This window comes from Oryctolagus cuniculus, chromosome 10 (assembly GCF_051225735.1).
Source record: "Oryctolagus cuniculus isolate XC-2025 breed Fujian yellow rabbit chromosome 10, ASM5122573v1, whole genome shotgun sequence".
Taxonomy (NCBI): domain Eukaryota; kingdom Metazoa; phylum Chordata; class Mammalia; order Lagomorpha; family Leporidae; genus Oryctolagus; species Oryctolagus cuniculus.
Window position 1 is genome coordinate 42,926,499 of NC_142876.1, and position 16,220 is coordinate 42,942,718.

The 16,220-nt window shown below is 40.0% G+C and overlaps 1 protein-coding gene across 50 annotated transcripts in view; it reads right to left on the reverse strand.

Annotated features, from left to right (window-relative positions):
• DTNA (dystrobrevin alpha) overlaps positions 1–16,220 on the reverse strand; it is a 419,235-nt gene that overhangs the window by 72,302 nt on the left and 330,713 nt on the right. For all 50 annotated transcript variants that reach the window (XM_070050330.2, XM_089305832.1, XM_070050313.2 and 47 more), the window contains 4 exons: positions 15,909–15,994; positions 6,305–6,459; positions 4,320–4,425; positions 1,499–1,665 (listed from right to left, as the gene is read on the reverse strand). In XM_070050330.2, the coding sequence (XP_069906431.1) occupies positions 1,499–1,665; positions 4,320–4,425; positions 6,305–6,459; positions 15,909–15,994 (514 nt within the window). The remainder of the gene's footprint in view (positions 1–1,498; positions 1,666–4,319; positions 4,426–6,304; positions 6,460–15,908; positions 15,995–16,220) is intronic.

Sequence of the window (16,220 nt, forward strand, 5' to 3'; positions counted from 1 at the left end):
AAAAGCTAAGTACCAGGAACATTGCTCATGAAGTCCTTCTTTGGTGTTTGCTAAAACATGCAATTCTCAGAACACTTAAAACAGCAGCAACAACAGCTTTTCACCCCATAAACCAGAGAGCCCCTTTGTCCTCTTGGGGAGGCTGATGCTTTGTAAAGACAGTGCCCTGATGTAAAACTTTAGAATCCATGATCCCTCAGAGAGAGGCTCCTTATGTGACCTTAGCATGTACACAAAACAACTAAAAATGATTAGTCTTTAAACAGCAACCTTCCAGGATCTGGGATAGAAGTATAGAAACTGATTACATGTTGACAAAAAAAAAAGTTTCCCCCTATTTCTCGATTAAATAGTAGTTTGTGATCTGTGCTGCTTTATCCATCTTCAGCATATGCCATCACCAACAGCGAGGGGTGACATCTGATGGGGCACAAAGCTCTCAGCAAACACTGCCTTTGTGAATAACTGTTACCTGAATTCAGAATCTAACACTGAGTATCAGTTTCCAATAAACAATGGAAAGAAGATTCTGATGGAAGACACATTTTTCTTGAAGGCGATTTTTTTTTAAAAGAACAATAAGTTATCCTTTATGTAAAGGCTATAGGTTGTAATGCAAAACATTAAAATATAGAGAACTCATTACAATTTGTATTTTCCTGTGTTAGAACGATTGCAAGAGAGGCTGGCAGTGCTGAGTCTGTCCCACAAAAACCAACCCGCACCCACAGCAGAATTGGAACAGATGCCCAGGAGCAACATTTCTGCAACTGATCTGTGAGTTTCACTGAGACACAGGTCAGTACACTGTAAACTATTTCAACAGCAAGCACACCCGCCGGTGAAATCACTTCTGTAGACAGAGTGCACATGCTCCTGTGAAAATACCTGCCACACCAACACTCACAGGACACCTTTACCAAGTTGTTCACTCAGACTTTTCATGAAAAGATGAGTTTTCTAACGTGACCACAATCTCCCTACTTTATCCCTGCGAAACAGAAAATGGGAGAGTAGTACTAAGCCCATTCCCTCTTCTTTCCTTAATTTAATATTCCAGACATTAAAAGAACTCAAGAACCAAAGAAAAAAATGAAACTAACAATAATTTTAAAGTAATTTCCATAGAAAATGAAACAAAATGAAACTTGGAGAAGACCTCAACTTACTGTGACAATAACACTATGTTCCAGAAGGTCACTGTTGCTCGGTTGCTGACTTACATCAGTGCTGAATTATCTATATTCCAAGAAGTAACGGGCTGTCTTCCTAGATCCTTCCTAAATTCTAAGTCTCTGGAAGCGACACTGGATTCAGATAGAATCAGGAAGAGATGCCAGCAAGGTGGGGGATGGTAGGGGTGGGAAAGGAACGCTAGACCAGGAGGGGAAGGTGAGTCTGCCCCTACTTCTGTCAGCATCCTTGATGTTCCTTTTCATTCTGGGCAACACACACACACACACATCCAACTCTAAGCATTGTCCGGGCCTCGCCTTACCCATGACGTGTACTCCTTCATTTGGTGCTGGTTGCTATGGGAACCGCCAGCGTGTCCCCTCCAGAAGCAGTCCTGACAGAGCTGGTAATTGTGACACTGTTGGCATCGGTAGCGAAATCCCATCATACTCTCACTGTGGCAGTAGGAACACTCCACCGGATGGAAGACTAAGGGGAGAGTACATGGAGACAAAACAAGAAAGCAAAAGTATGAACCAGAATAAGGAAAAACACAGCTCAATAGCAAAGCACTTTTCCGCTGAGGGCCATGATTTCAGGTGATAGTCGGTTTTGGCTCAGAGAAGCATTTTTTCTTGGCGTCTACCCATGCTTTCAAGTATGTATGTGGGGGTAGAAGTAATCAAGTGGGATGAAAAAAAGGTATCCTTTTAAACACCACAAATCTCTGTAATGACATTTGCTCTTTCAACTCCCATCTGTTACCCTACAAGAATATAAATTACCCCAGCTGATTTGCCTTTTCTCCAAACTGCTCTCTGTCTCCAGGAAACCAGCACAGTTCACTGAAAGACTCAGAAGTACAAAGGATGAATGCAGCTGACCATCCAGTGGGCAGAGAGCAAAGCAAGTGTAGAGAAGTGGAAAAGGGTAGGGAAGAGGGGAGATGGTGAGAGACCCAAGTTGCTTTTTTCAAAATGGAGTGACCTTTTATGTAACAAACCAGGTTTTTCTTTATGGATGCAGCTAGAGAGGGTCCCAAAAGATATATAAATTATCTGAATGTAGTTCTTTGAAAATTTATCTTTTTCTCATTTTTATTTGGAGGGAGGGAGGGAGGGAGGGAGGGAGAGAGAGAGAGAATGAATATTAATTTTCTATTTGCTGGTTCACTCCAAAAATGCCTGTAACAGCAAGAGCTGGGCCAAGCCAAAGTCAGGAGCCTGCTACTCAATCCAGGTCTCCCACATGAGTGACAGAGACCCAGGTACTTGGGCCGTGATATGCCTCCCCTCAGGGTGTGCATTAGTAGGAAGCTGGATCAGAAGCAGGAGAAAGACTTGAACCTAGGGACTCATATATGAAGATGGGTGTCCCAGGTGGTAACTTACCCATTACACCAAATTCCCACCCCTGAATATGGCTCTTACTCAAATACTTTAAGAGACACTTAATTCTCTTTGGCAGGAAAATTAAAGCAGACAAAGTTAACTGTTTGAGATTCGAAGCTTGTGAATGATCAAATTCAAGCAGTTGTCTACATGCTGTGAGCCAGACACCAAAACAACAATAAAATAACAACAACAACTCTTTGGTAAAGTTATTCTCTAACCAGCCAGCAAAAATAAAGCAAATATGAGTAGATGAAAATAAAAAGCAAAGTGAAAATATAAAGACATAGCCAGTTCTGAATGTGTTATCCCCTAAACACGCGTTATGATCTCCTTTTTCTGGCTCTTGGGAAAGACGAAGGTGGAACTTGAATCCAGGGACAACTGTTGTGGGACAGTACCTAAGAAGCTGATCTCCTGCAGCAGGAAACACTGAAACCGAAGGAATGAAATTACAGCTTTACGACTGGAAAATGACTAGTTCTGGAACTGTAAACAGTCATCTGAACTCATCCTGCATAATAATACGGGCCTTGATTGTGCTCTGCTTCTGCTTTATGGATGAGAAGCATTAAAAATAAAAACAACCCACACTTGTTAGTGATGGCAGAGAAACTAGCAGTTCATTCTTTAAACTTTTTCTGTGAGTACAGGGGATAAAGTCAAAACTTTGAACTAAGAATTAATAAAGCAGAGGCAAAATTCTGAATGAGAATTTAAAGTTAAGTAAACTTTAGCCCTAATGTGCATTAGAAAACATACAGAAATTAATATTCTAATATGATATATGGGTAAATTATTTCCTATTTAAGTTTGGAGAAATTTAAGTGTTAAGTAATAAATAAGGACACACTGAATTGTTTCACCTTTAAATCCCTTTAAATCTTGTCCTGAACTGTATTTCATATTTAAATTTAGATGTCTATAATAATTATTTTCACATTAGAAATACTCACTTAAAAAAAGTATGCTATAAAAGTTACATTACTCTTTCTTTTTTAAAGATTTATTTTATTTATTTGAAAGGCATAGTTAGAGAGAGAGAGTGATCTGTCATCCGCTGGTTCACTCCTCAAATGGCTGCAGTGGCCAAGGCGGGGCCAGGCTGAAGCCAGGAGCCAGGACCCAGAAGCTTCTTGGGGCACAAGCGCGTGGGCCATCTTCTGCATCTTTTCCCAAGGCACATGAGCAGGGAGCTGAATCAGAAGTGGAGCAGCCAGGGATGGAACCGGAGCCCACATGGGATGCCGGCATTCCAGGCAGCAGTTTTACTTGCGACACTACAATGCCGGCCTCCATTACTCTTATCTTTAAAATAAGTACAACTATTGAGAACACAATTTGGAGCATGTGAGTAAAGATTAGTACGATGTTATCATCAAATTTTTTTCCTGTCTCTCCCACCAATTCCTGGTTGTGTATCTACGAAGAAATAATGCATGTATACCAATATTGGAAATTCAGGTCTAAAACAAATACCCGAAAATGATACTGTACTGAGATTTTCCTCTGTGTACCAAGTTATTAAGCACACTTGACTTGCAACTTACAGGTACATGTTAGATTTAATAAGTTTTTAGAACTGACAGTTTTAACTTTGTATGGATCCTATAAGGCTTTACTGATCAGTTCTGTCCTAAACAAACTACCGTCATTAAACAGGCTTCTCTTAATGACCTGAGCCCAACGGTGGACCCGATGGCTTGATTTCAGTAACTTTGAAATTACCTTTGCTCAGGAGTAACCACTCACCATTTTCAACATTTGCCAGTCGATGTAGAAGAGGCAACCAGACCAGACACTGGGGAGGAGGATCTGACATGAGCGTGTCCAAGAAACCATTTAACGTGACTTTCTTCTGCATTGAAAACCACAAAAATTTAGGACAGGGGCTACTTAATTCACCTGCTATGTAAGTATGATTTGCAATTGAAAGAAGGCATTTGAACTCTAATACGTGAAGATACAGAACTTTCAAATGTGTTATTAAACTAGTTCAGAGCTGAATACATTGATTGCTTTTTTATCTAAGCATACACAGGACTGAATTAACTCAATGGAAGCTGAGTCATTAGTATCATCAGGAGAAAACCAGTTCTGAGAGCATCACTTTTATATTCACCTAGGGGGATGCATGAAAATAATGAAGAAAGATGAAGAACTGAAATTCTCCATTGAGTTTTACCCAATAATGACCATAGAAAACTATATAATTCTAATTCCCTTCTAAATTTGTAGACCAACTTCCCTTTTAAGTTTCCTCAACTTCCCAATACTTAGTAGTTAATGTTAATTATTCTGCTACACAAGATTATGAAGGAATCCTATTCAGAAGGAACCATATTTCTCTTTTAGGAGGGGATGATGTAAAATTTAAAAAATATGTCCCTCCTTTCTTTATGTGTCTTTTCTCTCAATTCTGTCAATTATTGTCTCATTATCCTGGATTTTTCTGATGTAGAAAATGAATATATTTTACCCATGTTTCTTTCACAATGACAAAAATAAGAATGTATGGTAATAACATGAATAACAAATTACACATTATACACTCAGATATCTATTCTATTTGAAAATTTGAACTAGAACATCAAAGTGGAAGGACAAGTTTTATATTTTTAAATGAGAAACCAGGACTGAAGATGTACAGTATCTTTTTATGTCATATATATGACAAAAATCCTTGTAGTACACTAAACAACTGTTCTGGTAGCCCTTAGTGAAACTTTTACTATCAGTAGGTGCTTACAAGTTTGGTCTTTATAATACTACATAGTTTAAGCCTTCTATAAGGTTGACATCAACATTATGACTAAAAGATACGCATAGTATAAATAATGAGATAGTATTTTCTAAAAAGCTATCATAACTTATATAGCTAAACAGTAATGTATTCCCATAACAATCATTTGAGGTGGCTTGGACTTTTTCCAGTGAAGTATTTAGACAATTTTGGAATTTCACCATTCAAACAGCTGATATAGGCAATCTATACAGTACAAAAATAAATTGGTCTTATTCTTTTGCTTGCATGACCTCTTATGGAATTCACATGATTTTAATCATTTTGATCATTTATTATACTGGCTAAAATCACTGTGGGAAGTTTTTGAAATGTTGTTATGCTCTTGACAGGTATAAGGGAGGGATATACACAACATTATATAATGGGACAGACTATAGGATATTTCAAAAGCAACTTTGAACACAGCAGCATCATATATAACCCTTTTGGAGTATATAGGCCCTTTTCAGTAAGAAAGTAGCCGTATAATTCTTGCTAATTTTGAATGACACGTATTTCAAGGTCCTCCCAGATTGTGATGTGGCATGTGCAGTGATTCCTTTCTTATCCCTTTTACTAAACATTGGTAAAGTTTGGTGCTGGGTCACCCATATTGCATGTGAGGCTGAGTGATAATTCAACCCTTTGGAAACTGCAGTGACATTCACAGTACTGATATTAAGGGCACAGGGTTGTTGTAAGGGTTAAGTTAGACAACAAAAACAAGTAATTCAGCATGGTGCCTGCTTCATGGTCAGTTAACACCGCCTATTATTATATTCCAGTTGTGTTGCATTTAGTTATTAGCTCAGAGGTCATTTGTCAGAGGCTAGAAATACAATACAGGTTTTTATCACCAAAGAAGAATTTGTGTATCTGTGCCTGGTTATGGCATATAGAAAAGAGTAACTACTGTTGGAGAGATATTTCCTTAAGTTCGTTTGTTCTTTACCTGCTGGGAAAAACAGGATCGAGCTGATTGTTCTGTGTAACCAAATGAAGGGCCTTCAAACACTGCTGTGGGTAGTTTGAGAACTTCCCGAAGGAACTGGTCATATCGTCCATAAACCATCACCCCGCTGGAGTCAGAAATCATTGAGAAAATATCTTATGGAAGGGAGAGAAAAGATTTACTCAGGATGCAAATATTTTCCACTTAGTTCAAAAAATCTGCGGAAAATGGAAAAATGTCACTTGATAAATGTATTTATTTTTAGGAAAGAATAATACAAAATATAATTTTTTAAAAAGATTTATTTATTTATTTGAAAGGCAGAGTTACAGAGAGGCAGAGGCTGAGAGAGAGAGAGAGAGAGGGAGAGAAATCTTCCATCCGCTGGTTCAGTCCCCAATTGGCCACAATGGCTAGAACTGCGCCGATCTGAAGGCAGGAGCCAGGAGCTTCTTCCAGGTCTCCCATGTGGGTGAAGGGGCCAAAGCACTTGGGCCATCTTCTATTGCTTTCCCAGGCCATAGCAGAGAGCTGAATTGGAAGTGGAGCATCTGGGACTCGAACTGGAGCACATATGGATGCTGGAACTGCAGGTGGTGGCTTTACCTGCTATGCTACAGTACCGACCCCTAAAAGCTAATTTTTATGCTTGCTGAAATAAATATTCCTGGGATGGTTTTTTCTCTGCTGCATTTTTTAGGTAATTCTGGTACACAGCATCAATTAGAAATTTGGGTAAAATTAACATTTTGATAATACAGAGAACATTTATTTTGAGGTCATTTGTAAACTATATCTTAATCTATAAGGTTTTTTTAAAATATATATATATAAATGTACTGAACCTCATTTGAAAGAGACAGAAAGAATTTCACTATAAAATTTAGGGGAGTGTGCATATCTACTTACCTAGTTAGAAATTTGCCCAGATACACTACTACAGAAACTTTGGGGTCTTGGTTTAAGAATTTTGAAAAATGTAAGATGAAATGGAGATAAACATTAACAAAAACACTTGATTGACTTCCCACAGAACTAGAGAATGTTCTGTGTGTCATGGTGTTTGGGTGGAAGGCACTGATTCACAGGGAAGGGTCCTTTGACTCCTGTAGTGAAGAGGAAATCTGGGTTAATGGATGATCAACGAGGTAAAGCCAGGGTCCTAGATTCTTCTATAGAGTCTGTGGCTTCAATGAGCCTCTGCTCTCCAGTTTCTGCCACTGTATGCACTTAATGAATATTATTTTTTTATTTTTTATTTTTCACAGGTAGAGTTACAGAGAGAAAGAGAGAGACAGAGAGAAAGGTCTTTCTTCTGTTGGTTCACCCCCCAAATGGCTGCTACAATCCGAAGCCAGGAGCCAGGTGCCTCCTCCTGGTCTCCCATGTGGGTGCAGGGGCCCAAGCACTTGGGCCATCCTCCACTGCCCTCCCGGGCCACAGCAGAGAGCTGGACTGGAAGAGGAGCAACCGGGACAAGGACCCGGCATCCATATGGGATGCCGGTGCCACAGGCGGAGGATTAACCAAGTGAGCCACGGCGCCAGGCCCTGCACTTAATGAATATTAATGGCACAGTTTCCCAGAGTTCTTAATAACTGCTCTGTGGAAATCACTATTGGAATGAAAGGGTTTGTGATTGCATGTATGACTTATCACCACATCAACTACATTGTCACTAGGCCAGTTCAGCTGCTGGGATAAACTGTTGCTACGTCTAATGTGCAGAGGTTCATTTTGCACTTAATATTTCAAGATCAAAATGCAATCTGGGGACATTGTTTTTATATAGAAATCAGATGCTAAGTATATTACAGGATTTTACTGGACGATAATTTGGAGATGTGGATTAACTCTCATTTTCTGTAAACACTCCAGTTATAAAGGAATTGCATTATGTTTGAAATAGTTTCTTAAACATGAGACTAAAGGAATTCTATTTGGGGTATTAAATAAAATATGTAAGGAACTCAAACAACTCAATAGCAAGAAAACGACCTGATTTTAAAAACAAGCAAATGACTTGTTTAGACATTTCCCGAAAGAACATAACCAAATGATAGCAGGTATATGAAAAAAAGTTCAATATTACTAATGATCAGGAAAATGCAAATGAAAACCACAATGACACATCACCTTATTCCTGCTAGGATAGCTATCATCAAAAAGACAAAAGATAACTATTGTCAAGGATGTTGAGAAAGGGAACTCTTACACAGTGTTAGCAGGAATGCAAACCAGTACAGTCACTATGGACAACAGTATGGAGGTTCTTCAAAAAATTAAGAAAAAAAAAACCACCAGATGATCCAGCAATCCTTCTACTTGGCATGCATCCAAAGAAAATGAAATCAGTACATCAAAAAAGATATCTGTACTTCCATGATTATTGTAGCACTGTTCAAAACATCCAAGAAATGCAATCTGTGTCCATGAATGAATGAGCAAATAGTACAAATGTGGTATATTTACATAGTAGAATAGTATTCATCCATAAAAAAGGAAGGGAATCAGGGCCCGCATCCCATATGGGCACCGGTTCTGGTCCTGGCTGCTCCTCTTCCAATCCAGCTCTCTGCTGTGGCCTGGGAAAGCAGCAGAAGATGGCCCAAGTGCTTGAGCCCCTGCACCCACATAGGAGATCAGGAAAAATCACCTGGCTCCTGGCTTTGGATCGGCACAGTGCCGGTTGTTGCTGTGAGTGAACCAACAGATGGAAGACCTTTCTCTTTGTCTCTCCCTCTCACTGTCTGTAACTCTACCTCTCAAATAAACAAATAAAATCTTTAAAAAACAATGAAGGGAATCATGTCATTTGTGATGTCACGGTTGAAGCTGGTAAATGAAATTAGCAAAGTAAAGAAAGAAAAAGATCATATAATCTTACTCATTTGTTGAATCTAAAAAAGTTGATCTTTTAGAAGTAGACGGTGGTTGCTAGAGGCTCTGGTGGCTAGGGGGAAGGGTAGATTGAGTAGATCTTGGTCAAAGGACTCATATAGTTAGACAGAAGGGATTAGTTCAAAAGATTTATTGTAAAGATGACTGCAGGGGCTGGCGCTGTGGTGTAGTGGGTAAAGCTGCTGCCTCCAACACTGGTATCTCATATGGGCACTTGTTTGAGTCCTAGCTGCTCCATTTCTGATCCAGCTCCCTGCTAATGCACCTGGGAAAGCAGTGGAGGATGGCCCAAGTCTTTGGGCCCCTGTACCCACATGGGAGACCCAGAGGAGAGCTCCTGGCTCCTGATTTCAGCATGGCCCAGCCTTGGCCATTGCGGCCATTTGGGGAGTGAACCAGCGGATGGAGGACTTCTCTCTCTCTCTCTGTAACTCTAACTTTCAAATAAATCTTTAAAAAAGATGATAATTGCAGTTGATGATATATTATATTCTTGAAAAATGTAAAGTACATGTTAAATATTCTCATTGAAAACCAGTAACTATGTGAGGTGGTGCATGTGTAAATTAGCTAGATATTTATTTATTTGAGAGGTAGTGTTACTGAGTGAGAGTGAGAGAGAGACAGAGAGAGAAAGAGGTATCTTTCATTCACTGATTTACTCCCCAAATGGCCATAATGGCTGGAGCTGAGCCGATACGAATGTAGGAGCCAGGTGCTTCTTCTGGGTGTCACATGAGGGTGCCAGGGCCTAAGCACTTGGGTCACTTTCCACTACTTTCCCAGGCCATAATCAGAGAGCTGGATTGTAAGAGAAGCAGCCAGGACTCAAATCAGTGCCGATATGGGATGCCGCCACTGAAGGTGGAGGCTTAACCTTCCTTGACACAGCGCTGGCTCCAAATTAGCTAGATTTAATGACAATAATGGAATGGTTAAATCTAACTAATATGTGTGTGTATGTGTGTGTGTGCGTGTGTGCATACATGCATAAACATCAACTGATATGTTGAACACAATACAATTTTATCAATTAAAGTAATGATATTGGAGCTGGCACTGTGGTGTATCGAGTTAAGCTTGCACCTGAAGTGCAGGCATCCCAAATGGGTGCTGATTTGAGACCTGGCTGCTCCATTTCAGATCTGTCTCCCTCCTAATGGCCTGAGAAAGCAGCAGCGTGTTCGGGCCCCTGTATCCCTGTGGGAAACCCAGAAGAAGCTCTTGGTCCCCAGCTTTTGCTTGTCTCAGCCCCAGCATGGCGGCAATTTGGAGAGTGATCTAGCAGATGAACACCTCTCTGTCTTCCCCTCAACTCTGCCTTTCAAATAAAAATAAATCTTATAAAATAATATTGTACCTAAAACAAAAAATTAAGACTTTTCTCATCCACCTTCAAAATATTGCAATATTGCTACTTAGTAAGTTTTACCTCTTATGTTCCCTTATAACTACTTAAAAAACAACAAAAAATTACCAACAGCAAAAAAAGTTGTGCAATTTCAAGTAGAAACTCCAGAATTCCAACTGCAAGGGAGAAAAAGAAACAGGAAGAATAGGTTGCGTTTCTTAAGCAGGATGCCAGTTTTTTGATTCTGAGCAGGCTGGCTGACTGCAAAAGTGGAATCCTGAGTATCTTCAAAGCTCTCATTTTTTAGACCAGGACACATACTGAAAAGTATTCTAGGCTTTTCAAACCTCTCACTGAAAAAAATTAGACATCTCTAACCAGAACCAAAGCAGAAAGAGTACTTACCATGAATTTCTACACACTCAACAAATATTAACCTCATTTGTGTCGAGGAAACTGTGGAACGTTATAGCCAAACTAGGGCTGAACCACTGGGATTAAACAGTGAATGGCTGTTAATGCACACTTAGGTGTTTAAAAAGAAATGAGGGGGGCTGGTGCTACGGTGTAGTGGGTAAAGCTGCCAACTGCAGCATCAGCATCCCATATGGGTACCGGTTTGAGTCCCCAGCTGCTCCACTTCCAGTCCAGCTCTCTGCTGTGGCCTTGGAAGGTAGTAGAAGATGGCCCAAGTCCTTGAGCCCTCGCACCCGTGTGAGAGACCTGGAAGAAGGTCCTGACTTCTGGCTTCGGACTGGCGCAGCTCTGGCCATTGTGGCCACATTGGGAGTGAACCAGCGGATGGAAGACTTCTCTCTCATTCTCTCCTCTGCCTCTCTGTAACTCTCTACCTTTCAAATAAATAAATAAATTAAAAAAAAAGAAATGAGGGGACTCCCAGGAAGCTATCAAAATGGTATGTGTTATTTGTACCTCAGCTTTGAACCCTCTGTGTTCAGATAAATATGCTTTTTATATGGAATTTATGTATATATATATAGATATATAGTAGAATTATATGTCAGTGATTAAAGTAGCAGGCAATAATAAAAGCACTCAGAGCCGTGCTTGGCATAGGATGCACAGTAGATATGTTACTTTTACTACTAATTTCATATCGCATTATTTTGTCATTTATATGTTTAGGCTCTTCCTCCCCAAAGGGTTGTCTGTAAAGCTCCTAGTCATATTCTAAACCACCTTTGTATTTATTTAGCACCATATAAAGATTTATTTATTTATTTTAAAGGTAGAGTTACAAAGAGAGAGGGAGAGACACAGAGAGATATTTTTAATATGCTGGTTCACTCCCTAGATGGCCACAATAGCCACGGATGAGTTAAGTGAAAACCAGGGTCCAGGAGCTTCTTCCAGGTTTCCCATGTGAGTAGCAAGGACCCAAGCATGTGGACCACCTTCTGTTTTCCCAGGTGCATCAGCAGGGACTGGATCAGAAGTGGAGCAGCTGAGACACACACTGGTACCTATATTGCAGGCAGCAGCTTTACCTGCTACTCCACAATGAAAGCCCCAATGATAGGTACTTTTGAAGAATTTATATTCATTGATTCATCCGAATAGAATTACCTTAACACATACTAAATGTGTGAAATTGTGCTATGCAATGAATACATAGAAAAATCAGAATGTAGCTTCCCTCCTGGAAGGCCTCAGTCAATTGAGGGTACCAGGGAAGTACTTGCAGGGTGCATCACAGAACATCACACATTGTAATAACAGGGTGTGTTGTATAGGATGCAGCAGGAGCTAAGAGAGAATGTTCCTGGAGGGAGGAATGGGTCAGGGAAGGCTGCTTAGAGAGATGACTTTTAGGCCAAGTATAAAAGACAGTTAGGGACTCGTCAGGCACAGATGAGGGAAGTGGGTTTTAGGAATTAGGATTGGGCTGCACATAGCTGATGAACAAAAGCACAATGCACCCGGGACCTTCTAGCAGTACACTGTGGCCTTCGGTGCACAGAGAGCCATCGTGGGAGGAGAGGTTGAGGTCTGAAGAGCTTTGGAAAGTCTGCTACGGGGCTTAGATTATGTCTGGAAGATGCTGAAGGAGATACCGAAGATTTTAAAGCAGGCCAGTGAGTTAGCCAACATTAGCCTATAGTATAGGTAAGCAAGGAGGCAGAACCAGTGTCCTAATAGGAACTCAATGAATACGTGATGTTTGCTGTAATACTAATCTTTTAGACAAAATAAAAGTTCTTCCCAAAATCTGTAGAACAGTACCTGATATATTGAGTTTACAGTATTGGATTTAGAATTCCTTAAGAACTTTAGGACTCCCCAGGAGCCTCAAGGTAGACATATAAACATGTGTTCTAACCAATTAAAGCAATAGTTTATAACTGGGCCAATGACAATCTGACAGGTAGAGTATATTAATTAGATCAGTTTATATTTAGGTTACCATATTGCACAACTGCAGGAGGCGCCCTTCCTTTCCTAGGCTGGATGAATGATGTGCCCTGCAGCTACACAGTGAACACTGAATATCAGTTAGTGGTGGCCCTGAGTATTAGATATTGCAGTACAACATAGAGCTCTTGTTCCTTTGAAGGCATTTTTTAAAAATCATCTTCAATTTTCTGTTATTTTTTCCTTTTTAAAATTTCTAATTTACTCTCAGCCAATTATTTTTGTTCTATGCTTTCCAAGGGACTATTTGGAGCAAACCAAATATTCTGCATACTTCTGCATAAAAATACAAAAATTGCCAAACCAGCACAGCTGGCATATTGGCTTAAAGTGAGTTAGAAAAATTCACATTTCTCTACAAACAAAAATAAGATAGGATTTTGGATGTTTTCACACTTAAGAAATGATAAATGCTTAAAACGATAAATATATTTTTCCTGACTGGACATTACACAATATATGCATGTAATAAAACATCATAGAGTACCCCCAAAATAGGTACAGTTTTTATACATCTATTAAAATTTTAATTTTTTAAAAAGTTTAAATAAAGGAAAATAAAATCCTCAAACTCTGGGAAAAAAACTATGTTCCTTTGTTTTGCTTTTTCTGATTATAAAATCAATGCCAGCAATCATGAATTCTCTTGCTTTATCAATAAAATGCAAGTCAGCAAAGAGACTATAGAATAATCCCACCCTATAGAGTCAGTACTACTCATTCAGTCAATAATGGTAACTAAGGTTGGTTTTTTTTTTTTTTTTTTTTTTTTTTTTTTTTTTTTTTTTGACAGGCAGAGTGGACAGTGAGAGAGAGAGAGAGAAAGGTCTTCCTTTGCCGTTGGTTCACCCTCCAATGGTCGCCGCGGTGACTAGGAATAGTCATTTTTGATGAATATTTTGGAAAGATTCCTTGAACCAACTGCTTTCAGCTAAATTGTTTTTGGTCAAATTGCTTTCAACCAATTTACCCAGAACCCACTAACAGCATCTCCATGGAATTAACTACATGAGAATGGATTGCTCCATGCCCATCACAGCCATGACTTTCCTCTCCCCGCTGCTGGGCTGTGATGCCACCCTGGGAGGAGATTTAAGGGCTGGATGCCTCTGGAGCAAGCTGCGACTCCTGAAACTGATGCAATGCTCATCCGCCACTCAGGAGGATGTAAAGACAGAAAGTGCCTGGGTCCATGAGGGTACACAATTGAAGCACCTAATCTATTAAAATAATAATGCTGAGCATGTATGTGGAAATGCATTTTTTTTTAACTTGGAGCTCATGTCCTCTGCACAAATGAGGTCGGCAGGCAAGGCCCTTGGGACTCTCTTCCTCTGTATTGGTTCATTTTGCTAAACCCACTGTTCCTACCCTAACCCTGAAAACAATGCTTTCTGGATGACTCTGAAGCTATTTTGCTTTCAAATTTTTATTTGAGAGATGGTGATGGTGAGAAGGAGAGAGGGAGGGAGGGAGGAGACAGAGAGATAGAGTTCCCATCTGTTGGTTCACTCCCTAAATGTGTGACGACTGGGGCTGTGACAAGGCTGAAGCCAGGAGCTAGGAGCCAGGAACTCACTCCAATTCTCCTACATGGATGCCAAGAACCTAATTACCTGAATCATCACTCCTGCCTGCTAAGTAGGGTCTTCATTAGCAGGAAGCTGGAGCCACCGGCCAAAGGTTCACCCACCCTCACTTTCCCCCCTCCCCCATCTTCCCTCATTCTTCCTCTGTTGGTGGTTTAAGAAGCAAGGGAGACTGTCAGAAGCCCACAGGCAGCAGAGGGGAGCAGTGGGACCCTACAGGTATTTAAGGTACTCCTCCCAGGAGGATGCGGAGGGAAGCCGAAGAGCGTAGAAGTGAAGTCAGCCACCGGCAGGTCAGCGATGTGGTCAGAGAGCCAGGCTTGCGAGCTGCAGCTCCTAACTCCGGTGATGGTGCCCTTTCTAACACAGCATTATCATCCAAACTCGTAATATTGAGGACGGACAGGGTTAGGTGGGAATTTTTCTTTGAAACAGAAGCATTGAGCTCATTTTTAACCTGGTTGAAAATGAAAATTCTTCACCCCATTCCCACCCTGTGTCTACTGAATCACAAAATCTGGAAGAGAGACTCAAAAGTCTGTGTTTTAAAAAGCTGTCTGGGTGACTCTCATGTAAGCTAAAATTTGACAACCACTGGTGTAAGAAAAAAATAGGGTTAAAATCCTGGTGCCATCTGAGCTATGTAATTTTCTTTATGTCTGAGTCTTGGCTTTTTAACTTATAACAGACAAAGAAAAAAAAAATCTCTACTGTATTTTTGGTTTAAAAATTGTACCTCACTTAGTGACAGAATGCACATAAAGGCCCATAATCACTCAGTGTCTTCAGCCTCCATGTCTTCATTGGCATGTAGGTAATTCTGATTATACTGTGTGTATGTAATTCCTATGTCTGTAGCCTTGCAGTGTCTGCTTTGGAACCTTTGAAGCTGCAGTAAGTTGAAAAGAACTGGCTGAGAAGAGGGAGGAAATGTGTTGGGAACTTTGGTTGTAGAGGACTTTAAGGAGAAGGCTGACCAATCCTGGCCTTGGTGTCCTTACAATGATGAACTACCTGAAAGACCTGTCACAGTACTATAAACTGTAAAAGAATGTTTATTTTACATTAATATCCTAAAGAATGTCATCATGATGCTTAGCAGGTTATAAAGAATAATAATCCATAAGCAGAGGAAAACATGCATTTCATTAATATTTATCTAATATGAAAATAATTCTATGACAAAAGCCAAAGATCAGTGAAGACTGCATTTCAAACAATTCTCAAAGGATGAGGAAAAGAATCAAATGGGTAGGGGGACACAGTAGGAATTGGGGAGAGGAAAATTGGTATATAAAGTACACAAAGAGAGACACAAAGAATGACTTACATCTTAATTTGTCCATGATCTTCCCTCCGCACAATGTGGCTAAAGCCATTTTGACAGCAAATACTGAAATTTTACCATGGCCTTCCCTGTTTAATAACAGAAAAAAAGATGTCATTTGGAGTCCTTCCAATGAGGTTTGACATTTTCCATTCCAAGGAAATCACAGGATACATAGCTGCATCCATCATGTGAACACATCCATTTTAGAAAAGGTGGTGAATATAGTTCAGTGTGCACTTCTGAAAAACTGTATTCAGTGTTTCCTTTTTTTCCAGGAGACATCAGAATCTTCCAGTTTATTCTCTGTATATG